The sequence below is a fragment of the Canis aureus genome, chromosome 7, assembly GCF_053574225.1.
Source record: "Canis aureus isolate CA01 chromosome 7, VMU_Caureus_v.1.0, whole genome shotgun sequence".
Taxonomy (NCBI): Eukaryota; Metazoa; Chordata; class Mammalia; order Carnivora; family Canidae; genus Canis; species Canis aureus.
In genome coordinates this window covers 68,185,987-68,211,560 of record NC_135617.1, presented here as the reverse complement: position 1 = coordinate 68,211,560, position 25,574 = coordinate 68,185,987, and the positions used below count along the sequence as shown (strand labels likewise).

Sequence of the window (25,574 nt, the reverse complement as noted above, 5' to 3'; positions counted from 1 at the left end):
CTTGTCCAAAAAGCTTAAACAAGCATCCTGTGCAGTAGCGTTTTTTTCTGTGCATTCTTTTTTGCGGAATGAATTATGAAGATGAGGTTCTTAGATCTGAGATCCTGAACCTTCCCCGGTGGGGTTAAGCATTGATGGTTTGTCCTCTGAAGAGCCTGGAGCAGTCTCTAGTGCCATCTGCAAGCCCATTTGTGCCTGCCTCCTGACCTTGCCGACATGGATGGACAGTTTATTTCTTAGAGCATTTTAGGTTTATAGAGAAATTGAATATAAATGCAGAGAGTTCTGGGGGTGCCTGGGTGGCTCAGGTCATGATCCCAGGGTCCTGGGATTGAGCTCTGCATTGGGCTTCCTGCTCAGTGGGGAGTCAGCTTCTCCTTCAACTGCTGCCCCTCCCCACACTTTGCTCTTGCACGCACCTGTGCGTTCTCTTTCTCTCTCTCTCTCTCTCTCTCTCTCTCTCTCTCTCTCTCTCGTAAATAAATGAAATCTTTTAAAGAATGCAGAGGGACGCCTGGGTGGCTCAGCAGTTGAGCATCTGCCTTTGGATCAAGGTGTGATCCCGGTGTCCGGGATCGAGTCCCACATCAGGCTTCTTGTGGGCAGTCTGCTTCTCCCTCTGCCTATGTCTCTGCTTCTCTGTGTGTGTCTCTCTGATGAATAAATAAATAAAATTTTAAAAAATTTAAAAATGCAGAGAGTTGGGATCCCTGGGTGGCTCAGCAGTTAAGCGTCTGCCTTGGGCTCAGGGCGTGATCCTGGAGTCCTGGGATCAAACCCCACATCGGGCTCCCTGCATGGAGCCTGCTTTTCCCTCTGCCTGTGTCTCTGCCCCTCTCTCTCTCTCTCTCTCTCTCTCTCTCATGAATAAATAAAATCTTAAAAAAAATAAAGTCCAAATTAAAATAAAATGCAGAGTTCCCATTCACCCCCTTCCCCACTCCAGTTCTGTTTTCCCTATTAGTAGCATCTTGCATTGGTGTATATTTGCTATAATTGGTGAATTAATATTGATGCATTATTATTAACCAAAGTTCATAGTTTACATTATGGTTCACTCTTTGTGCTGTATATTCTACAGGTTTTGACAAATACATAATGTCAGGTGTCCATTGACCATTACAGAACCATTTCACTGCCCTAAAAATGCTCTAGGCTCCATCTATGCATCCCTCCTCTCTTCCCACCCCCTCCCCCACCACACCCTTGGCAACCGCTGATTTTATTAGTGTCTCTAAAGTTTTCCCTTTTCAGAAGCTGTATAGTTGAAACCATACTGTATGTAGCCTTTTCAGATTGGCTTCTTTCACTTAGTAAAATGCATGTAAATTTCCTCCATGTCTTTTCTGTGTCTTAATAGTTCATTTCTTTTTATCACTGAATAATATTCCATTGTCTGGGTGTACCACAGTTTGTTTATTGGAGGACACCTTAGTTGCTTCGAGCTTTTGGCAATTATGAATAAAGCTGCTGTAAATATCCACGTGCAGTTTTTCTGTTGACATGAGTTTTCAACCCATTTAGGAGTAGGAACGCTGAATCATTTAGTAAGACTTTAATTTTGTAAGAAACTGCCAAACTGTCTTCCAGAGTACCATGTTGCATCCCCACCAACAATGAATGAAAGTTCCTGTTCCTCCACATCCTTGTCAGCATTGAGTGTTATTGCTGTTTGGATTTGGGCTATTGTGATTGGTGTGTAGTGGTATCTCATTGGCTGTAGGATGTTAATACTTTTACTTTGATTTATGGTAATGGAATAAGAATTATACCACTGTGATTGTTCGTTCTTGTACTTCAGTTACTAATGAGAGTGAGCCTTTTTTGCATTATTTATTTACTACTAGCATTTTCCTTGCATGAATTCATATTGTTATGTGTCCAGTGGGAATTTGATATTGTTCTTGGAAATTTAAATATGTATGTGTCTACGTGTGGTTTTTTTTTCCACATCATTTTTTTTATTGTGGTAAAATACACATAACTGTCTTCACCATTTTTAAGTGTATATTTAAATTGCATGTGTTTTTAATATCATGTCTTATATTTTCTTTAGTATTTGCCTTAATACTGATTTTTTTAAACCTGACTCTTCTTCTGACTTGATTTTCTTTTGCGTCAAAAGTGAAAACTATCTTCTCTTCCTAGTTGAGATTTGACTATTGTTCCAAACTGATAGAATAAATTTAACCTTTTAGTCCCAGGGTGATGTTTTTAAATAACATGATGATCCTAAATAACTATGATGATCCAGTCCCTCCTGATGGCTGATGGCATGTTTCATTTTCAAATAACCCTTCCCAAGCCAGCAGTGACCCCAAGCTGAATTCCAGAAACAAAGTCAGATATAACTTGATAAAATCTGTATAAATGTGCATATTGTTATAAAACACACCTTTCCAAAATGACTTTATTCTGGACTTTTCTTTCCATGGACTAAATGTGGATTTGAAACAGCCATGATTCCATGTTGGGCGTTAAGGTGTTAAAGTTCACCTTAAATTTCAACTGAAAATTAGGTTTTTAAGTTGCCTGTTTTAGTTTAAATGAATTCTGTTCTGCAGTAAAGGAGTCTGCATTTTCATTGCCCTTTTGGAATTAAAAATAATCCAGTTTGCCTAATTACTCTCTCTTCTGTGACTAATTCAAATCTATAAAATTGTAGTAGCCAAATAGGAACCATACTAAAAAGTGATTTGAGCTTTTAAAATCAGTGTGCATTTTGCAAAGAGATGTTTAGCTGATGTTTTAAATGTGTGTGTGCAAGTTTCTGTTATTAATTTCCTGTTTTCTCTTTAGTGTTTGGAAACCCACAGAACCAAGCCTGTTCCACTAGGGTTTTTGTGTGTGCATTGAAGTCATTTTCTATAATAACAAATACTGAATCATTTTAATACAGCTCTTGCAAATCTGGTTCTCATTTGTTTGCCCGTGACTCGCTCAGCCTCTGTCTCTCCCAACTTAATACAATTCTGTCCCCTCTGAGTTTTATTTCCAAATGAGGAATTTTCTGAGTGAAAGTCTTGTGTACCCCCCTCCCCCGCAAAGTTAAACATTCTTCTCTTTCCAAGCAGATGTTTTGTTTTGTTTGGGGGTGGGGGGTTGTTTGTCTTTTGGCTGCTGAATACAGTTATCCTCTGGTCTGGCTGAAACAGAGCACAGAAAGCCTTGTTCCAAATGTCCACGGAGTCTGGGTTTGCCAGAAAATGATGGAAGAGTGAACAGGTGCCTGTAGTCAAGGCGAAGCCTAGCTTGGGTATGGGTCAGATTAGACATGAACCTTGCCAAAGTAGAGAGACACAAATTTATGGCTGCCATTTAGTTTCTTGTCTTTCATTGTCTGTCTTTCTGCTTTGAGGAGACAATTGAAGCACTTCTTGTTTCATAGAAAGACCTAAGACCCGAAGTACCCAAAAAGCTTTTCTAAATGTTCTGTCTCCCTGATAAATTATAATTTAGGTTTTTACATTAGGAAACATTTATATATTACGAAGCCATAGGGCTCTTTTCTGCATCAGAGCCAACAATAGCTTAAGTTCATTTTAAAAAGCAACAAACAAGCTGGCTGCAAGCTCTGGAAGAGTCTGGAGTATGCCCTATTCTTCCCTACCCATGGTCATGGCTCTTATTCCTCCCCTCCCCTCCCCTCCCCTCCCCTCCCACAACCCCCAGTCTGTCTCTCTCTTGTACCCGGCTTAGGTCACTGGGGAGCTGACAAACCTTATACCCTACAAGGAGAAAATAGAGTAGCTGCCCCTGCACCCCCTCCATCCTTTCTCAGAAGGCCACGGGAGTTATGAATCTGAAATGTCAAGTGCAGGCAGGAAATGTGAAGTCACAGCCATCCTGAGGCAGTGACAAGCCTCTCTTTGGCTCTGCCAGTATCACCATTATTAGTTTAGTACCAGCACAGAACGACTCAGAGTAAAGCATCCTTTCACAGAGGAAAGGAAGAAAAGTGGCAATTAGATACTTGTACATGCCTGGCAGCCACAAGACACCTCCGCACCCGAGGTCAGGCTCTGCTGGAAGGCAGCAGCAGAGATCGGGAAATGTTGGAGAGCCAGAGTGGACTATCTTAAATGTTTATATTAGGGGCTTAAGGACAAAAATTGAATAGTTAGCCTGGACATGAGAACATGTAAAGGAGTGGAGATTTGTTTTCTTTAAGTCTAAGAAGCGTTATTTTGGAAAATGTTCCTCTTTCCATTGTGCTCAAGTCCTGGAGGACTGGGCTTAAGTTATCGTGGGTGAGATAAAAGTTAAACAATCAATAGTCAAGTGTTTTGAGTGCTGACACTGTGTCACAGTGGATTAGCATAAGGAAGAAATGCACCAGATATTGAAAGGTATGGACCTGGACCAGCTAGCCTGGCTTTGAATCCTTGCTTCACATTGACTAGCTGTGGGACCTTGGGATAATTACTCTGCCTCTAAGCCTCAGTCACCTCATCCATAAAGTGGGGATAATGTACCTATTTCTTCATAGGGTTATTTTTAAGATTAAAAGAGCTAATATAGGTAAAGTGCTTTGAACAATGGCTTGCACTCTTAAGGGCTGTATATATGATAAATATAATTAGCATGAGCAGTGCAAAGGATTTTAGGGTCATCTGGGGCAGCACTTCATTTTACAGATTGGGAGGCAGACACAGAAGATAGACTTGAGATCAGAAGCCATTTCTTTTAAGATTTTATTTACTTATGAGAGACACAGAGACACAGGAAGAGGGAGAAGCAGACTCCTTGCAGGGAGCGTGATGTAGGACTTGATCCCAGGACTCCAGGATCACGCCCTGGGCCAAAGGCAGGCGCTAAACCACTGAGCCACCCAGGATTCCCGGAAGCCATTTCTGCAGACTTCTAATCCAGGGCTGTTTCCACTATTTGGCTACAGTTTAGAAATACCCATTGCTTCAAAAGCACTTCCCTTGGGTTCCTCTTCCATCTCATCCTCCTCAGAGCCAGTTTTTCTAGGGTACTTCTGTGTGCCAGCACTGTACCAAATGCTGACATATGTGACCTTACTTAATCCTTACAGCAACCTGTGGAGAGGGTGCTATTTGGGGGGAGCGGGTTAAGGATTTCTTTCTTTCATTCATTCATTCATTCATTCATCCATCCATCCATCCATCCATCCATCCATCCATCCATCCATCTGAAATAGAGGGCAAGTGAGAGAGAGGGAGAAGCAGGCTCTCCACTAAGCAGAGAGTCTGATGCGGGGCTTGATCCCAGGACCCTGGAATCATGGCCGGAGCTGAAATCAGACGCCAACCAACAAGCCACCCAGGTGCCCCAAAGGTGCTATTATTATCCCCCCCCTTTTTTTTTTTACAAGTGGCACCTGAAGCTCAGAGAGGTTCAATTACTTGCCCAAGGGCACACAGCTTCAAAGAGGGAAAGCATGAGTTAAAGTCCAGGCTTTCTGACTCTAGAACCTGTGTTCTCAACCAAGCCACAGATTTTCCTTAGAAAGTCCCAACAGAGTACAGATGTACTAAGTTAAACCAGCTATTGCTGCAGCAGCCACAGGAGCCAGCCATAAAGATTTGAGGCCATTTTGTAATGGCTTTGGTTTCAGACTGAGGTCTCATGTGTGTCCTTATTCTGACTATGTTGTTAACAAAAACAGATCACCAAAAGAATTTCTCTCCCTGCTTAAAGTCAAGGGTCAGGGAGTAGACCAAAAGAGGCCAGGACCAGAGCTTGTGGTTATCAGGGCTCTGGACAATGTTGGGGTCACTGCCAGGATCTTAGTAGAATAGATAAGATGGGTCATGGGATCCCTGGGTGGCTCAGCGGTTGAGCGTCTGCCTTTGACTCAGGGCATGATTCCGGAGCCCTGCATCGGCTTCCCTTCATGGAGTCTGCTTCTCCCTCTGCCTGTGTCTCTGCCTCTCTCTGTGTTTCTCATGAATAAATGAATAAAATCTTTAAAAAAAAAAAAAAAAGATGGGTCAGATGTCAGTTCCCATCTAAACCAGTGGTTCTTTACCTTTAATCGCTGTAAGACACTCGTGACAATCTTAAACTCCCTTCTGTTCGGAAAAATGCATAAGCTTGCACACCAAGTAGTGTTTTCAGGTGGCTTCAGCTAAAACTCCCTAGCTAAAAACCTCTGTACTAGGCCACATAATAAAGTATTTAAGAGCATATTCTGGAGCCGGATGGCCTGGATTCAAATCCTTCTCTTCCCCTTAGCTGTGCAACCTTGAGCCAATTTACTTAGTGTCTCAGGCTTCAATTCCTTCAAGTATAAAATGAGGATAATAACAGTATTCAATTATAGGATCATTGTGAGGATTGAGTTACTATGTATAAAATGCGTACACATGATTAGCTTTACAGCACTGTTCACTATTAATGCTGGTAGTATCTTAGCCCATTCGGTAAATGTTTATGGACAGAATGAATGAATAATTCTGGTGGGAATGCCAAGTCTAAAGTAGAACATCCCAACCAGTGTGTCACAAGTGGGCTATAGTCCTGTAAAGATATTGACCTGCTCAGCCCCAGCTGGTTGCTCCTAGCTTCAAGCAGCAGCATCCACTGTGTACACACATCCTTCTCTCTGGGTGCCCTGACATGAAAACAGTTTGTGCAGCACTGATTGAGAAGATCAGTTGGCAGTTAGTGAGTACCAAGTAGGCAGTCCAGATCCCAAGTCCTGGGGAAGTCTGTGGTTGGGTGGCAGTGAGAATCTTAACTGCTAAACCTAGAGCAAGGGTTCACAAGTATGGGATGTGGCTCAAGCAGGCTGAACGCCAATGCAAGGGAAGTCCTGCCAGCAGGATGCTTCAGTACCTCCCTCCTTGCATGCAAGGACCCGATGATTCACTCCACGGGGATTTGTGGAGAGCCCACAGTGAACCAGAAACCAGGCTGGAGCCCAAAGTCTTGTGTGGATAACAGATATTAAAGAGGCAGTGATAAGTATTCTAGGAAGTAGGTGAGTCTAGGCTTGTGTGTTAGGAAGAGATAGTGCCAAATAGCCCCCAGCCATGCCTGCAAAGTGGTGTGCAAGGTGGCATCCAAGGGCCATAGGAAGCTTTTGAAGAGTTTTGGTCAAGGAAGTAGTGGATTTAGGTTTGTACTTTTTAATTTTTTTTCGAAGATTTTATTTGAGAGAGAGAGACCAAGCACAAGGAGGGGCAGAGGGAAAGGGAGAACCAAACTCCCTGCTGAATAGGGAACTTTGAGGCAGGGCTTGATCTCAGGACCCTATGATTCTGACCTAAGCAGAAGGCAGACAATTAACCTGCTAAGCCACTCAGGCACCCCTGACACAATATTACAAAATGACTAGGAAACAGGCAAGAGTTTATTTGACATACATTAGGAGGCTCTTACAGTAGTCAAGATGTGACTTGACAAGATGATACTCACCTGAAATAGGTACATAGACTTTTTGTTTGTTTGAAGATTTTGTTTTTTTGACAGAGCACAAGCAGGGGAAGCTGCAGGAGGAGAGGGAGAAGCAGGCTTCCTGCTTCCCCACTGAGCAGAGAGCCCGATATGGGGCTTGATCCCAGGACCCTAGGATCATGACCTGAGCCAAAGGCAGGCACTTAACTGACTGAGCCACTCAGATGCCCCCATTTAAGTTTTTATTGTTTTTAATTGAGGTAAAATTGACATACAACATTATATTTAAATTTTTTTATTTTTATTTTTTTTAAGATTTTATTTATTTATTCATGGGGGGCGGGCAGAGACAAAGGCAGAGGGAGAAGCAGGCTCCATGCAGGGAGCCTGACGTGGGACTTGAACCCAGGACTCCAGGATCAGGCCCTGGGCTGAAGGCAGGCGCTAAACCGCTGAGCCACCCAGGCGTCCCTATATTTAAATTTTAGATATATGACATAATGACAATATCTGTATGCATTGCAAAACAATCACCACAATTAGTTTAATACTATCACCATACATAATTATAGATTTTTTCTTATGTTGAGAACCTTTAAGATTTATTCTCTTAGCAACTACCAAATAATGTAATTCGTTATTATTAACTTTAATCACCATGCTGCATATTATATCCCCGTGACTTATTTTATAACAGCAAGTTTGTACCTTTTGACTCTTGATCCATCTTGCCTACCCCTAATCTCTACCTCTGGCAGCCACCAATCTGTTCTCTGTATTTGTGGGCTTGGGTGTTTTTTGTTTTTTGTTTTTATATTCCATTCATGAGTAAGATCATAGGGTATTTGTCTTCAACTTATTTCACTTAGCATAATACCGTCTAGGTCCATCCATTTTGGCACAGATGGCAAGATTTCCTTCTTTATGCCTAAATAATATCTTATTATATATATGCACTACAGTTTCTTTATTCATTCATCCATCCATGGACACTTAAGTTGTTTCCATGTCTTGGCTATTGTAAATAATGCCGAATGCATGTACTTTTTCAAGTCAAGTATTTTTATTTTCTTCGGACAAATACCCGGAAGTGGAACTGCTGGATCATAAGCTAGTCTTTATTTAACTTTTGAGGAACCTCTATACTGTTTTCCAATTTACACCAATTTCCATTCCCACCAACAGTGCACAAGGGTCCCCTTTTCTCCACATCTTCCCAAGCCCTTGTTATTTTGCATCTTTTTGAAATAGCCATTCTAACAGGTGATACCTCATTGTGGCTTTGATTTGCATTTCTCTGGTGACTAGGGATCCTGAGCATTTTTTTGTGTACTTGTTGGCCATTTGGATGTCATCACGGGGAGACTGCCAATTCAAATCCTCTACCTGGTTTTTTAATTGGATTGTTTGGGGTTTTTTGCTATTAAGTTGTATGAGTTCTTCATATCTTTTGCATATTAACTCCTTATCAGATATATGATTTGTAGATATTTTCTCCCTTTCTGTAGCTTGCCTTTTCATTTTGTTGGTGGTTTCCTTTACCATGCAGGAACTCTGTAGTTTGATGTAGTCCCACTTGCTTATTTTCACTTTTGTTTCCTTGGCTTTTGGTGTCAAATCCAAAAGAAGTATAACCAAGACCATGTCAGGGAGCTTACCACCTATGTTTTCTTCTAGGAGTTTTAAGGTTTTTGGTCTTACATTCAAGCCTTTAATCCATTTTGAGTTAATTTTTGCCTATGGTGTCAGATAGTGGTGTTATCTCGACTTTTGAAGGAAAAGGAGGAATCAAGGGTGACTCCATCGATTCTGGGTGGCTGGAGATGCCAGCCCAGAGATGGGGGATACTAGAAGAAAAACAGTTCTGGGGAGTACATTGTGAGTTTTTTGGGGGACTCGTTCTGTTTGTGATACCTGTGGGGTGTTCACTGATGGTAGTCAACAAGGCCAGTGGATGGGTAGATCCAAGCATAGGAAAGCTGTCAGAATGTGCAGAGATGTGATATGTGCACCCCAGAACTGGCGGCAGTGGGGCTGGCAGCCTGCCTCGAACAGGGCTTCCTCCTAAAGAAAATGAGTTTAAAAATGGATTTTGATCAATGAATCTAACTTTATAACCAGTTTGGCTCGCATGATTCTGTTGTACACTCAACTTGTAGAATTCTTAAATAGGTATGTTTTGACCTTCTTCATAAAAGCTAACATATTTCTATACTTTGAAGAATTCATCTCTTTTTCTTCTCAGCTGGCCTCATTCACTCTTTCCTCATATGTCCTTGTAGCAAGAGGAAGCTGTGCAACTCATAATGTGACACTGTCCATTTTCTCAGACTTGTGACCCAGAAGGAAATCTCTGACCTCAGCTGTGGCTCTTGGTGCTGGCCAGAAGCCAACTTCATGTCTGAGTGTATGGGTAGCAGTTTGCCATGGAGAGCTTGGGGCTGCAAACGGTGACCCTCAGTGATGGGACAACAGCCTACGTCCAGCAAGCTGTCAAGGGTAAGTATTCCCAGGCACCCCAGAATCCCACCCTGTGCCCCAACCTCTGGAGAGGAGTGTCCCCTTCTAAGAGTCTCACCACCACTATGCCCTCCCACTTGCATACCACAGCTTGCTCTGCATGAGGATTTCTTGAGATCGTTGACAAACCCTTTAAGAGAAAATGCCATTCAAGGCAAGCCTGCCTAGAAAATCAGACTAGCCGAGCCATAGGAACCAAGACCTCTGAAAGGCAGAATTCCTTACATGGGGCAAGTGGTTCATAAATGTTTCTGGAAATGAATGAACACCGTGCTGGCTATATGACTTCCTGCTCTCCAGATAACTCCCTGTCCAGTTTCTTTCTTTTTTTTTTTTTAATTTTAAAATTTTTTTTTTTTTTTTTTTTTTATGATAGTCACACACACAGAGAGAGAGAGGCAGAGACACAGACAGAGGGAGAAGCAGGCTCCATGCACTGGGAGCCCGACGTGGGATTCGATCCCGGGTCTCCAGGATCGCGCCCTGGGCCAAAGGCAGGCACCAAACCACTGCGCCACCCAGGGATCCCCCTGTCCAGTTTCTCAGTGCTTTCTAGAAACTCTCAAACAGGTTAAGCCATATACAGACACCCCAGCATAGGTCTCATGCCCTAGGCCCCACTAAGTTTGCCAGGAATAAACATTGAATTGCCAACAAAGAGTGAATAATTTTGTAGTATAAGTATGTCCCAAATACACCCTGGGATAGATAATGTATAAACATGGGATTAAATACTAAAAATAGTAAAATAATACTTCAGTACTAAGTACTGAAAAAGAATTTGCTGTTGATCTGAAATTTGAATTCACCTGATATTCATTTCTCAAGAAACTTAAAAAAAAAAGAGAGAAAAGAAACTTAAAATCAGGGTGAGCGTGGAGTGTCACTAAAGGGGCAGAGCCTTCAGGCCAGGGACACTCACTGTTGTGACAGCCTCTTTCCTTACCAGCATTCTCAGGAGGGCCAGATAGCCTGCCTGCCCTCCCCGAACAGCACTGGGCAAACATCGCCACGTTCCTGCTCTTTTATGTTGCCTTTTCTAGACTCTGTGAGCACCACCATCTGCGTGAATGCACGGTCATTGCAACATTGCTCGCCTTCATTTCAACACACTGTGGAAGTGTATTTCAGTTCCCAAGTGTACAGATAAATTGTTTGTTGATTTTATTTTAAATTGTCTGCTTCCTGATGACGACAAAGAGGCCCCTTAATCTCATCAGTAAGCTTGTTCTGTATGACAGTGTTAGGGGGTGGTTGCCTTCTGGAGAGGTTTTTTGTCAAGAGCTATCTATGATATGTGGGTCTGGTTGGCTTTGTTTTCTTGAGTGAGGAACTTCTCTGGGATACTTTTGAAGCCTGAAACCCTCAGTTTGCAGACTTCCCGTCACAGATCTTGCCCCTCAGCAGAATGAGACGGAAGAACTTAGGGAGTATGGAAATGACTGTGTCTGCTCCACAGACCCAGTTACTTCCCATGCCTCAGGCTTCTGCCATGAATTAGTGGTCAAGTGAATGAATAAAAAGCAAATGGTGGGATCCCTGGGTGGCTCAGTTTAGCACCTGCCTTGGGTTCAGGACGTGATCCTAGAGTTCCAGGGTCGAGTCCCACATCAGGCTCCCTGCATGGAGCCTGCTTCTCCCTCTGCCTATGTCTCTGCGTCTCTCTCTCTGTGTGTCTCTCATGAATAAAATAAAATAAAATTAAATTAAATTAAAACAAAACAAAACAAAATAAAATAAAATAAAATAGCAAATGGCCTCACTTGGTGGTTGAGAAAGCTACTCTTTTTTTCTTAGGTCTTTCCCTTTTATGTCTGGGTCTTTTTGCCTCCCCCACCTCCCCGTTTATATCTTTCTCTGGTCCCTGTTCTCTGGCTCCTCCACAGCACTGCAGCGTGTGCTTGGATGTGTACGCGCACAGACTCACACACAACAGATTTCACACTCCTGAGGGGAGAGCTGGCCTCCGGGAAGCGGGACTACACTGTTCTAAAAGGCATCTTTCTCACTGGTGAGCGCCTCTGAAGCTCTTGACCAGGGCACTGTCATTCTTGTCAGCAGGAAGCTCTTTCTGAGTCTAGCTTAGGCAGCAGGAAGCCCTAAAATTTTATGAGATTTGTCTCTAATTAGGGTAAGCATAAAAACGTGTTATTCAAACCCAACACTTCTGGAAGTGGAAGAGTGTGCTATGAATAAAAATGCACTGGGACTGTTCTGGGCAAACAGGAACATATTGGCCACCTCCCCATAGTAGAATATGAGGGCCTGGCCGTCAGTTGTCCTCCCCCGCCTGGCCCTCCTCATTGTTGTCTTTGGTGTAAGGGGTGATTGTAGGTTGAAATCTTTTCTCAAATAACTCTTCTCTATCTTTTGTCTCATCCCTTGAAGCAATAGCCACAGTGCTGCCAGAAGCTCTGCTAGCACTCTTAGAACCCCAAGTGCAGTGCCCTTGCCATGACAGATAAAGGGTTAAATGCAGGGAAGCCCATGGCTTGCTGATGGGAGGGTGGTGAGGGGTCCCCCTCCCTCATCTAAATGCCTCTCTCCTACTTCTTACCTTTGTCTCTACCTTACCTGTCTTCAGCTGAGTTGTAGAACTGTGGGTTACTGACCCAAGAAGACTCCATGTGAAAGCGAGTTTGAGGATTCTTCTGAGGGGGAGATAGCAGGGTTAGGCCAGAAGCAGCTGCCTGGTCTTTTTCCTACATCATAAGAACTCAAATTCCTAAATCCTGAAACTTGTTTTTTTTTTTGTTGTTTTTTTTTTTTAATTTTTTTTTATTTATTTATGATAGTCACACAGAGAGAGAGAGAGGCAGAGACACAGGCAGAGGGAGAAGCAGGCTCCATGCACCGGGAGCCCGACGTGGGATTCGATCCAGGGTCTCCAGGATCGCGCCCTGGGCCAAAGGCAGGCGCCAAACCGCTGCGCCACCCAGGGATCCCCTAAATCCTGAAACTTGTAAAGAAACAAGTAAGCAGGGGATCCCTGGGTGGCTCAGCAGTTTGGCGCCTGCCTTGGCCCAGGGCATGATCCTGAAATCCCGGGATCCAGTCCCACGTTGGGCTCCCTGCATGGAGCCTGCTTCTCCCTCTGCCTGTGTCTCTGCCTCTGTGTGTGTGTGTGTCTCTCATGAATAAGTAAATAAAATCTTAAAAAAAAAAACGAGTAAGCAAACCACTTGTCAAGAACGCTTCTCTCTCCCTTCTTACTTTTCTCTCTTTTCCCCTCATCCCCTGGGAAACTCACTGGATATGAAACGAGGCCTGTCTAATCCTAATTCTAAACCGAAGAGCCCATTGCTGTTAGAAGTGCTCACAGTAAGCCTCTCTCCTTGTGTCCCGAAACCAACCTCCCCACCCCCCCACCATCTCTAAAAATAAATAAATAAATGCAATCTTTAAAAAAAGTACTTTCCAGTAAAGATCTGAGGTAAAGGAAGGTTAATAATCTCAGGAACGCTGGACTCTTGTTCCGTTTTATACTGCTTGCTTATTGCCTTACGTGAGTCATTTTTTAATTAGAAAATTGAAATAAAAATGTCAGAGATGAATGAAGGAGATATTCTCCATGGTGGCAGTGAAACAAGAACTAGAGGACACCCAGTAGCCCTGCAGTTGTGTTCACATTTGCTCCCTGTAGCTTTATTTTCTGATTATTCTAAAATGCAGATCAGGTTTATGATAATAAAAGCTAAGGCGGGGCAGTCCAGGTGGCTCAGCGGTTTAGCGCCACCTTCAGTCCAGGGCCTGATCCTGGAGACCCGGGATCGAGTTCCAAGTCCAGCTCCCTGCATGGAACCTGCTTCTCCCTCTGCCTGTCTCTCTCTCTCTCTCTCTCTCTCTCTCTCTATCTCCCCCCCCCCCGTGTCTCTCATGAATAAATAAAATCTAAATAAATAAATAAATAAATAAATAAATAAATAAATAAATAAATAAATAAAAGCTAAGGCTTGGGACCCCTGGGTGGCTCAGTCGGTGAAGCAGCTCCTGCCTTTGGCTCAGGTCATGATCCCAGGGTCCTGGGATGGAGCCCTCCGTAGGGCTCCCTGCTTAGTGGGGAGCCTGCTTCTCCCTCTGCCTGCCACTCTCCCTACTTGTTCTCTCTGGCAAATAAATAAAATCTTAAAAAAAAAAACAAAACTAAGGCTTGGGGTGTCTGGGTGGCACAGTCGTTTGCACATCTGACTCTTGATTTCAGATCAGGTCGTGATCTCAGGAATGTGAGATCAAGCCCCACTTTGGGCTCTGCCCTCAGCATAGAAGGCTGCTAAAGTTTCTCTCTCTCTCTGTTCTTCTCTGCTGCTCTCACTCTCAAATTTAAAAAAAAAAAAGCAGCAGCAGCTAAGGCTTATTGAAGGCTGACCATCAACACTCCTGGCTTTGTCTTATATTCATTAATTCATTTAACCCTCACAGCAACCCAGTAGAAGACACAGTTTTTAATCTTCTTTTTAAAAGGAGGAAACTGAAGTACAGGGAGGTTAAATAAACTGTCTGAGGACACACAACTCGTAAGAGGTAGAGCAGAAATTCAAACCCAGGATGCCTGGACAGCTCCAGAGCCACTTGCTTTTAACCATTAAGCTATAGTACCTTATTAGAAAGTCTCGTTCTGGGCATACTGCCACAGTGGGAGACAAGGAATGTATTTTGATTTGTTAGTGTGAGTGCTGAATTTTGAGCCACCGAGGTCTTTCCAGGTTTCAGGGCGTTCTTTGTTCTCTGTTTAGATCAGTCTTGGCAGCCTGCTATTAAGCTGGAAGTCCTCACTTCATGGGGCATGGACAGAATAATAAATGAAGTTTCTACTTCTTGAGTAGAGGAAGGGAATCTGGTAGGAGCTGTAGGGCTCCTCCTGGTGGGATGTCTTTCTACCCACCAGTACCTCTGTGGCCCAGACCCAGGGAGGCAAGGAGCAGGAGGCATAGGGCATGTCACCTGTGCTTAGACATGCAAACTATGCCTCAAACAGGCCTCTTTGGGAAGTAGGCAGGTGTTCCTCAGCCATCTTCAGGGCCTGACCTACTTGTCTCCATTTCTACCTTTACAGGAGAGAAGTTGCTTGAAGGGCAAGTGATCCAGCTTGAGGATGGGACCACTGCATACATTCACCAAGTGATGGTGCAGAAAGGTGAGAGCACCCCAAGACACCCCAACCTCATGGAGAGAGGCCAGGCAGCCCCCACTGAGGGAGGTGTGAGATGGCATCGAGCTCCAGAGGAAGACAAGTATTGCTCTCCTTTCAGAACCTCTCTCCTTTGAGGATGGACAGCCTGTACAGCTGGAAGATGGCAGCATGGCCTACATACACCGAACACCCAAAGGTGGGGTCATAGTCATCACAACTGGTGGGACAGAAGGGAGGCTGAATGGGCAGAGGTTGGGGCATAGCTTTGGGAGCTGTAGTGCCCAAGTTCAGCTGGATTAGCAGTCTCACCTCCTTTCCCTGGTGCCGAACACAGGAGTGGCAATTTCTGCCTCTGGGAAACCGAGCTGTGGGAGTCAGTAGCATGGGCCTCAATGGTGGCTTTCTCTCTAACATAGCTGCAAAATCTTAGGGCTTTAAATAGGACCTGAGGACATCATCCAAGACCAGGAGTAAAAACTTATTAACATTTAAGACTGAAGTCTCTAAGTAGTGAGGAATAACGATTTATTCCTTTTACAAGGAGTTTCTTGAGCAACTATTGTATGCCAGGCATTGTGCTAGATGTGGAGTGTGCAAGAGATGACAAAGGCAGACACAGTCCCTGCCCTTCTAGAGACCAGTGGGGAAAACAGAAGTGAGAAGAACTATAACCGATGAACTGATCATCACAAGCCCTCCAGCTCAGGGAGGGCTTCCCTGATAAAGTGACGCTTGGGCTGAGAGCGAAAGTGTAGACTTCACTAGAGGAAGAGGTACAACAGGAGGGAATGACATGGGAGGCTCAGAGATGGTAGAAGGAACTACCAGGAGCCAGAAGGAGTGGGGCAGGATAGGTAAGATGAGAGAGGCAAGGCCAGAGCACTGAGGCTTGAGAGTTAAGAGAAAGGTTTTATTGGTGGTCTTTATCCTGAGACTAGTGGGAAGTAGTTGAACCATCAGGTAACATGATCTCCTATGTGTCCTGCAAAGATCCCTCTGGATGCTGTGCTGCCTGGTAGGAATTAGAGGGCCAGTTAAGAGGTTCTTGTATGATCATCTAGGCCATGATCATGATGGGTCCCCTCAGTTCCTCATGGACCTTGTGACTTCCCAGTCAGTGCTTCATAGGAGGCCTTGTCCTCAGGAGAGGTGGCCCCAGAAGAAGGACCAGCCAGAGTGAATCACCAAGGCGAGGGACCAGGAGACCTTAAAACCTTCCTTGGTATATGTACCTCTTCTTACCTTAAAGCAGGGTAGGAAGGTATAAGATACCTTATATCTCTTGCCCTTGTGTGGCATCTGGGCTAACATGTGTTCCCTGCAGAGGGTTATGACCCCAGTGCCCTGGAAGCTGTCCAGCTGGAAGATGGCTCCACTGCCTACATTCACCACCCCGTGGCTGTGCCGTCAGACAGCGCCATCCTGGCTGTGCAGACAGAGGTGGGCTTGGAGGACCTGGCTGCAGAGGATGATGAGGGCTTCACTGCAGACACGGTAGTGGCTCTGGAGCAGTATGCCAGCAAGGTGAGCTCACAGAGCTTGACACTGCCCATTAGCTCCCTTGGCCCAAACTGCCACACTAGGGGACAAGGGCAGTTCCATGCTTGGGCATGGCCTGAGCTACTCCCCTCGCCGCTCCGCCCTGGCTCCCTCAACTCATTTCTCGTGTCACTGTCCAGGGCATACGTGGCAGCGTGGCTGGGGCCACTGACAGTTATTGACACTCTCCCTAGTTTAGGCCGTCTCTGCAGAGGAAAGGCGGCTGCAAGAAATGGTGACATCTGTACCGTGGCTATTGAGATGCAGCTTCACTTTTGCTGTTGTAATAATCCTCTGTGCTATCTGAGAAAGCCCTTGCCAGTGACTTTTATTAGTTTTCACAGGCCAGAGGTCAGATGGTCTCATCTTTATTTCTTCTCTGCAACTCATTTAGTCATTTAGGAAAATAACCTCAGTAAGCAATGACCAGGGCAGATGCAGCAGAGCAGCTGAGATTCTTGGAACACAGGGCCTTCACAGTAGCTCAGCTGCAAGGGAGAAGGATCTTGGCTCTCCTAGCATCGGTCACTCTGGCAAAGCTGCAGTCCCACCCACAGGGAAGTGGGCACTAATCTGTGAGGGTGCCAGACCAGGGTGCACCCCCCTCGGGTGAACTGCAGACCTTCAGGGTGGACATGGCAAGGCTCCCGAGGGCACTAATGTTACCCAAAGATTGGGGGCTGGGAAAGTTTTTTTAATAATAAGACTATGTGGGGGCAGCCCCGGTGGCACAGCGGTTTAGCACCACCTGAAGCCCGGGGTGTGATCCTGGAGATCCGGGATCGAGTCCCACGTCGGGCTTTCTGCATGGAGCCTGCTTCTCCCTCTGCCTGTGTCTCTGCCTCTCTCTCGCTCTCTCTGAATGAATGAATAAATAAATAAATAAATAAATAAATAAATAAATAAATCTTAAAAAAAAAAAAAAACAATTAGACTATGTGGCAGTATCAGAGAAGAGGAAATTCTCATGTCTTTCCAAAATGAAGCCCAAAACTTGCTACCAGACCACTTGGGGCTATGCCCACTCCCACTGCCATTTCCTGCGGTTTATTGTAGAAGCCAGATTTGAGATTTGCTGCTGTTAGGATGACAACTGGGCTCTGAATCATGATCCCTGAGACCCGTGCTGGCTCTGCCTCTACCTAGTCTGACGAGTGAGTCATTCTGCTCACAGACTTAGCTCACTCCTCTGAAAGGATGAGAACGGGACTAGATGACCTTAGAGGCCACTTTCAACTGTGAAGTTCCTTGATTCCCTCAAGAGCCAGTGAGGCAGGGGAATAAAATGTGAACACCTGGGTAGGTTAGCCCACCAAGCAGGCCTGGCCACCTGTGACAGTCCCCCTGCCATTCACCAGCGGTGTAAGTGTCTGTGAAATTTTGTCAGCTGCTTGACCCCCTGACCTGGAGCTGACAAGACAGACCTTGCTGTGAATTTGGCCTCACCGGTTCATCTTCTACTCCCCAGGACTCCCAGAGTTCTATTTCAGGAGCTCATGAGAAGGCCAAAGTGTCCCAGAAACAAAGACTAAGGGCAGTCCCAACAGATCCCTGCTCAGGAAAGCAGAAGAGCAGCAGGGCTCCCTGAAGCCCGCAGCAGGTGTGAAGCGGGTGGCTCCAGCAGTGTCCCCAAGAGAAATGATGGGGGGGCCTGTCAATCAGCTGGGTGCTGTGGTTAGAGCTGAAACTTCTGATGCAGACCTGTAGGCCCCTGCCCTGGGTGCTTCTGCAGTTCGTTGCTTGTGGCCACCTCATCCAGTGAACCCAGGTGAGCTTCTCCCCATGGCATGTCCGTTGTTAGTGGCCCTTCTGAGCACAGGTTTCCTAAAGGGAGGGAGGGGTCTCCTACCTTCAGAAGATACGTGTCCAGAGCTGTGGCCTTCTAGGTACATATGGTCAAAAGTGGGGGTTGCTGGGGCACCTGGCTGGCTCAGTGGAGCATATGATGATCTTGGGGGTTGTGGGTTTGAGCCCCACATTGGGTGTAGAGATTACTTAAAAATAAAATCTTAAGGGGCTCCTGGATGGCACGGTTGATTGAGTGTTCGACTCTCAGCTCAGGTTTCAGCTCAGGTCATGATCTCAGCATCCTGGGATCAAGCCCCACGTTAGGCTCTACGCTCAGCACAGAATCTGCTTGAGATTGTTTCTCCCTCTGCTCCCCTCCCCCATACTCACTGGCTCATACACACATATGTACTCTGTCTCTCTCATAAATAAATAAATCTTTTTTTTAAAAAAGGAAAAAGCCGTGGTTGGGCGGCTGCCTTTGACTCAGGTCATAATCCTGGAATCCGGGATTGAGACCCGCATTGGGCTCCCTGCAAGGAGCCTGCTTCTCCCTCTGCCTCTGTCTCTACCTCTCTCTATCTGTGTCTCTCATGAATAAGTAAATAAATCTTTTAAAAAATGTTTTAGGGACGCCTGGGTGGCTCAGCGGTTGAGTGTCTATCTTTGGCCCAGGGCATGACCCTGAAGTCCCAGGATCCCTGCATGAAGCCTGCTTCTCTCTCTGCCTGTATCTCTGCCTCTCTCTGTGTGTCTCTCATGAATAAATAAATAAAACCTAAAAAGAGAAAAAAAAGTTTAAAAATTTTTTAAATAAATTAATTAATTAATTAAAAAGTCTTTAAAAAAGTGGATGTTGCTAGCTGTCAACCTAGCTCAGGGGTGGCCTGAATGGCTACCTTTCCTAGATGTCTGGGAGATGCCATTTCTTCCATCACTGTCACAGGCTCTGTGACATCGAGTCCTGCCTCTATCCATGAGAGACAGGTGGAGACACCACAAGTCACCCCCGTTTCTTCTGTAGAGTGTTTCAGTGCCTGTTTCCTGTGTGTATGGGTCTGTCACTCCTAGTTGCCCTGCCACCGCCCTCCCAGCAGGTTTAGCCCTGTGTGTTGGGTCCTAAGCTGCCAGCAAGGCCCTATATCCCACCTCATCCCGCTCATCATTGAAGAGGATATAGATAGGAACCTCAAGATTTTTTTCCCTCAGGTCCTGCATGACAGCCAGGCTCCCCATAACGGCAAAGGACAGCAAGTTGGGGACAGAGCATTCCGCTGTGGCTACAAAGGGTGTGGGCGTCTCTACACCACTGCTCATCACTTAAAGGTAAGGTCATCACGCACACCTCTCAGATGTCTTCCCTACCAGGGGGAAACTTCCTGCTTTGACCAGAACCAGTCCCTGCCCTCAAGTTTGAACTCATTGCCTACTGAAAGGAAGAGATGAGTGTACAGAAATGGCAGCCCAGGGTCCTGTAACACACATGAAGAGTACAGGAAGGAAGAGAATAATCAGGGAGGGCACTCTGGAAGAAGTGGCAGAAGCGGAAGAATAAAGGAGGTGGCCAGTACTGATACTTTGAGCCCTCAAGAGAACCAAAGAGCCCCTTCATACCCTGGTTCCTGAGTCCCCTGGTTGCTTGTCCTCACAGGTGCATGAAAGAGCTCATACAGGTGACCGTCCATACAGGTGTGATTTCCCCAGCTGCGGAAAGGCCTTTGCCACAGGTAATCTACCTGGAAGAAGACTAAATGTGGACTGCTTCCAGTTGAGGGCAGAAAGTTCTAGGTTCACTTGGGAATTTCCTGCCTTCCCAGAGAAACTGCTGCCCCAGCACTCTGACTCGCAGGGCTCTGTCTCTGGGAGGAAACCATGTTACAGAAGTGAGGGGGAGCATCATCCAGGCCAGCGAAAGGAGCCGGGGGCTTGGTAGAGAGGGCTCCTGCATCGGCTGTGGGGTATCTAGGCCATTGCATCTCTCTGGGCTTCCTTACCCCTCTGAAACATTTAGCCCCAGCCCAGGCTTATGCTCTGGAAGGACACCGGCTGCCCCTGGAGGGGGAATGGGAGCAGCGTGGGCTTTTCTACCCCTCTTATCTGCCCAGGCTGGGGAGGGGTAGAAGCAGACACAGGCTTCTTGTGCCTGAGGAGGTGTGGAGTCTCACAGAGCACACCTGAACATGGCGAGCCTCTGAATTAGGATGATGAAGCAGTGGTGGTGAGGCCCTCCAGAGTGCCCTTCTCAGCCCTCCCTCCCACACACTGATAGGATATGGGCTGAAGAGCCATGTGCGCACCCACACTGGTGAAAAGCCATATAAGTGCCCAGAGGAACTGTGCAGCAAGGCCTTCAAGACCTCAGGAGACCTACAGAAGCACGTACGGACCCACACCGGTAGGTTGGGCCCTGCCCTGTTCACGCTTGGACCTGGAGTCCTAACCCTGGCATGACCCCTGCTTCCTGAGCCAGCCCACCCCACACACCCCATCTCCACAGGTGAACGCCCATTCCGGTGCCCCTTCGAGGGCTGTGGCCGCTCCTTCACCACCTCTAACATCCGCAAGGTACATGTGCGCACCCACACAGGCGAGCGGCCCTACACCTGCCCTGAGCCCCACTGCGGCCGCGGCTTCACCAGTGCCACCAACTACAAGAATCACGTGCGCATCCACACAGGTGGGCCAGCTGGCATGCAAGAAGCACCCTTTCTGAGGCCCCAACCCTCTCGACTGTAATCCTCTGACCTGAGACGCATTCTTGACTCTGAGCCCCAAGCCCTTCTTCCAGCCAGTCCAGGCTGGCCTGTGGGCGGGAAGAGGAGGCTTTGTGCTTTTCTGGCCAGATCTCCAGAACCATCTCACTTGCAGTGAGCGATTCCTTCCCTCCCAGTTAGGTCCCGTCTGACAGGTCCTGCTGTCCCTCTCAAGCTCCCTGCCACCTTCCTACAGCCACCCTGGATACTCCCCTTCTAGCTGAGCTCCCCGGAAAAGGCCAGGGTCAGGGCTGATGGGGGAAAAAGAGTGAAATGTCGCCCTTAGCTCCTCGCCTCCTCCACTGCCCATATGACTCCTGTGTGTCCTCCCTCCCCGGTGTCTGTCCCTCGTCCAGCCTTCTGTGTCCTCTCTCAGCCGTATGTGTCCCCTCACTCCCCCGTCACCCCTGCGACATCAGTCATCCCTCTCTGTCTCCTGCCTCTTCTGTTTACGACCTTCAACTTTACAAGCCCCTACCCCCGCACCCCCTCTCCCCCCACCTGTCCCTTCACTAGCCCCAGCATTACTTCTGGGCTCAGTGGTCCCACACGCCTGTCCCCTCTGTGTTCTGCTGGACATCGCCCCCAGCTGTCTATTCAGAGTCCCAGTCTCTCTCCGTCCCCACCAACTAACCCCGTCTCCCACACCCACACCCCCACCCCCTAGTTTTCCCCTTGCCAGCCCCAGTTCCCACCCCCCTCACAGCCCAGTGTCCCCAGGGGAGAAGCCATACGTTTGCACGGTCCCAGGCTGCGGGAAGCGCTTCACCGAGTACTCAAGCCTATACAAGCACCATGTGGTACACACGCACTGCAAGCCTTACACCTGCAGTACGTGCGGCAAGACCTACCGGCAGACTTCCACCCTGGCCATGCACAAGCGCAGTGCCCACGGCGAGCTGGAGGCCACGGAGGAGAGTGAGCAGGCCCTGTACGAGCAACAACAGCTAGACGGTGAGGGCTACGGGCAGGAGGCGAGAGCGGGGGCAGGCCTGGCCTCCCCATGGCCTGGCAGGTGGCGGGTGTCAGCTTGGGCTCTCCTCCCCCAGCTGCCTGCGCCACAGAGGAGAGCCCGCCACCCAAACGCCCCCGCATTACCTACCTCTCAGAGGTGAAAGAGGAGGGCTGTGACGTCCCAGCCCAAGTGGCCATGGTGACAGAAGAGGATGGGGCCCCCCAGGTGGCTCTGATCACTCAGGACGGTGCCCAGCAGGTACGGGCCCTGGGGAAGGGGTGGGGGCTACTCCAGCTGGGACCTTCTCGCTCTCACCAGGTATGGGCCCTGGGAGAGGGGTGGGAGGGCCTCTCTGGCTGAGACCTTCTCTCACTCTCTGGGGAGCCCAGAAGATCTGATGGCCCCACCTCTACCCGAGTTCTCTTTTTAGCCTCTACTCAAGTTCTCTTTTTAGCCTTTTTAGTGGACCTCAGTGGAGGCTGAGGGTACCGAGTCTTGTAAGCCAGCCCCTCCTCCTCATGCTTCCACCTCAGCCTCTGGAACTTCTAGAGCACAGTTAACAGCTTCCCTTTTTACGTGGAGGCTGACAGGTCCTGGTTATCTGAGTGAGACACACTTCGGTGTCCTTCTCAAGAAAGGCATGTTGCTGTGGGGCCCAGAGCATTTTGTGGGTTCTGGAGGCCTGGGCTTTCTAGTCAGCAGTATAGTAGGACCTTTGTCAGCACCCTCACTGTCAAGTGCACCTCTGTCTCATGGAGTTGACATGAGGAAGAAATTGTCTTGAAACCCTGAACTGCGTGGAACAGAGCCCCGATGCAAAGTGGTGCTAAAGAGAAGCGGTCAACAGAATTCTTCTAGTGTCTCCTTTTGGCAATTTAGGACTTGTTTTACTAGCTTGTCCCTGTCCCCCTCTACCTCTGTGATATGAAGCTAATCTTCTAGATTATCAAGAAGCTAACGTTGTCTGGAAGACCAGATACATCCACCCAGGGGCTTTCAGACAACCGTCCAACCATACTCCCTGCTCATCTTCCTTTCTATTTGCAGGTCAGTCTGTCCCCGGAAGACCTGCAGGCCCTGGGGAGTGCTATCAGCATGGTGACCCAGCACAGCAGCACCACCCTCACCATACCCAGTGAGGACGATGACCTTGCCACATCTGGCACACATACAGTCACCATGGTCAGCGCTGATGGCACCCAGACGCAGCCCGTATGACCAGGCGGTTTGCTTGGGGTTTCTTGTTCTCTCATCCTTCCTTTTTGTGGGGTGGGCATTAAAGCAGACTGACCTCGTCAGGCCACCTTACGAGGACCAAGATTCCCCCCACAAAAAAAGGGTCTTTCTTCCCCATGGCTCCTCTGGGCCATCAGCAATTCTCGTCTTGAAAAGTATTTCACTGGGGAGGTCAAGAGGCAGTTTCTAAAATCTTGATCTACCTCTAATTTACTTTGCTTCCATAGGCAAGTCATTTTTCCACGGACTTCAGTCCATTTTCAAAGGAGGTTATCTTTGGGCCTTTGACAGCTTTGACCTCCTATGAATCAAAATCCCTAAATTAAGTTGGCTCTCAGAGAAAAATACCACCTCACAAAGCTCTGAGCCCCATGCTAATTAATCTGACCTATAATGGTTTTATTCATCCCAGCCACCTTGCTTTGAAGGGATTTTTTTTTTTAAGATTTTATTCATTTATTCATGAGAGACACAGAGAAGCAGGCTCCATGCAGGGACCCCGATGTGGGACTGGATGCCAGATCCTGGGATCATGCCCTGAGCCAAAGGCAGGCGCTCAACCGCTGAGCCACCCAGGCGGCCTGCTTTGAAGGGATTTTTATGTGGATTGAGGGCAGGGAGGGTAACATAGGTGGGTCGGAAAATCTCATTTTCTTCTATATTTCAGGTTACAATCATTACCTCTGGGGCTGTGGTGGCCGACGACTCAAGTGTAGCATCTCTTCATCACCAACAAGTGGCACTGTTGGCCACAGCCAATGGAACGCACATTGCGGTGCAGGTGGGTAGAGGTCCCAGAGCCTGAAAAAGGAAGGAATAAGCAGAGGAGAGGAATGAGACAGAGATCTTGAAGAGAAGGGCATTTGGCTTGGAAAAGCTCATTTCAGAAGACAAATCCCTTTCTGCCTACATCCACACAGCTGTCTCAGGCTTTTTCTTGACTGAAGCAGAGCACTGAAGCCCCTTCCGGCCTTCAGACTAATTTCGATGGCAGCATACCTGGTGGTCTAAACCCTTTGTCTCTTTGTGTCTCCATTTCTTCATTAGAAAAATAAGTGGGCCCCTCCTCTAGCCAGTCATCCCTTTCTGTGAACAAGCCCCTCTCACTGATCCTGGCCCATTCTTTGGCTCCCTGAGCACACCTTGCCTACCAGGACTCTATCGCCAAGCTTGCTGTTAACTTGGGGAGGGGGGCACACTAAGTGCTCAGTATGTGGCACTGGGCCAATGGAAGGATTCAGAAAAGTAGGCTACTTACTTACTAGCACTGAAATCTGGTGGGGAGTGTCTCACTCTCCTTCCTTCTCACCCTCTTCTCTGCAGCTGGAGGAGCAGCAGACCTTAGAGGAGGCCATCAGCGTGGCCACTGCTGCCATGCAGCAAGGGGCTGTGACCCTGGAGGCTACAGAGTCAGGGAATGGCTGCTGAGTTTCAGGGGGCTGAGTCCACACCGTTTCAGACGAGATGCCGTGCCACAAAGGCATCCCTGCCTCCAGGGGCCCGGACTGTGGCTGACACTTGGAAGGTGGCCATAGAGGTCTCCAGGCAAGACGGCAGCAGGAAAACAGTCTAACTGGAAGGGACAGGGGCCCTGCTCAAGAGGAGGGCTGCACGGCTGGAGTCAGGGGAGTGTGTCATCCTCAGGAACAAAAGAGGACAAGCTGATCACCAGGCTGCACTGGAGTGTCCTCAGAGTCAGCGGGGTACCCACTCTTCTCCCTCCAGAGAACACCCTTCTCTCAATCCACTCCCTTTCTCAGGTGGCGATGGAGATTGCTCTGGGGACTTGTCCTCTGTTCTAACTGGTCCCTGCCCACCAGGGGAAGGGGCCCACCGCTCTTCAGCCCAGTAGGAGCCAAGCAGGCCCAGCCCTGCTCCTCCCAGCAATAACCACCTCCCTGGAAGCCTGCCAAGATAACCTGACCACTTGGCAACAGAGCTTCCTGCCACCGTAGTCAGAATCACTCAGGGGCCTGCGGCTGGAGAAAAGGTGCCCAGCCCCACCCACCCCCAGCTGCCCCCTATCCTCTCTGTGGCAGAGAGGCAGGGAATGGCCTTGTACATACTGGGGATTGGGTTTAATTTGTTGTTGTTTTTTTAATTCCATTTTGATAATTTTTTTTTCCTGCTCTGGTTGGTGGTGGCAAATGGGTGAATGAGTATTTAATAAAAGTTCCAAGTTTCCACCTGGGTCCCTCCCTCCTTTCTTCTTTGGGCCCTGATGCCAAGATGGTCAAATCAGGCTCTTAGCCCTGTCTGTATCCCTGACACAACTCCTCTGAGT

At 47.4% G+C, this 25,574-nt stretch overlaps 1 protein-coding gene across 4 annotated transcripts in view; it reads left to right on the top strand.

Moving 5' to 3' along the window:
• ZNF76 (zinc finger protein 76) overlaps window positions 1-25,474 on the top strand; it is a 34,947-nt gene extending 9,473 nt beyond the window's left edge. For 2 of the 4 annotated variants that reach the window (XM_077904325.1, XM_077904324.1), the window contains exons 2-14: window positions 9,699-9,867; window positions 14,942-15,022; window positions 15,138-15,215; window positions 16,344-16,543; window positions 19,556-19,672; window positions 19,998-20,073; window positions 20,616-20,741; window positions 20,844-21,023; window positions 21,820-22,053; window positions 22,149-22,312; window positions 23,102-23,266; window positions 23,958-24,071; window positions 24,614-25,474. In XM_077904325.1, coding sequence (XP_077760451.1) covers window positions 9,795-9,867; window positions 14,942-15,022; window positions 15,138-15,215; window positions 16,344-16,543; window positions 19,556-19,672; window positions 19,998-20,073; window positions 20,616-20,741; window positions 20,844-21,023; window positions 21,820-22,053; window positions 22,149-22,312; window positions 23,102-23,266; window positions 23,958-24,071; window positions 24,614-24,718 — 1,713 coding nt within the window. In that variant the 5' untranslated portion in view covers window positions 9,699-9,794 and the 3' untranslated portion in view covers window positions 24,719-25,474. Of the gene's footprint in view, window positions 1-9,698; window positions 9,868-11,774; window positions 11,900-14,941; window positions 15,023-15,137; window positions 15,216-16,343; window positions 16,544-19,555; window positions 19,673-19,997; window positions 20,074-20,615; window positions 20,742-20,843; window positions 21,024-21,819; window positions 22,054-22,148; window positions 22,313-23,101; window positions 23,280-23,957; window positions 24,072-24,613 lie in introns of those variants that run through there. The other 2 variants (XR_013383648.1, XM_077904323.1) reach the window with 2 other exon arrangements.
• The last annotated feature ends 100 nt before the right edge of the window (window positions 25,475-25,574 follow it).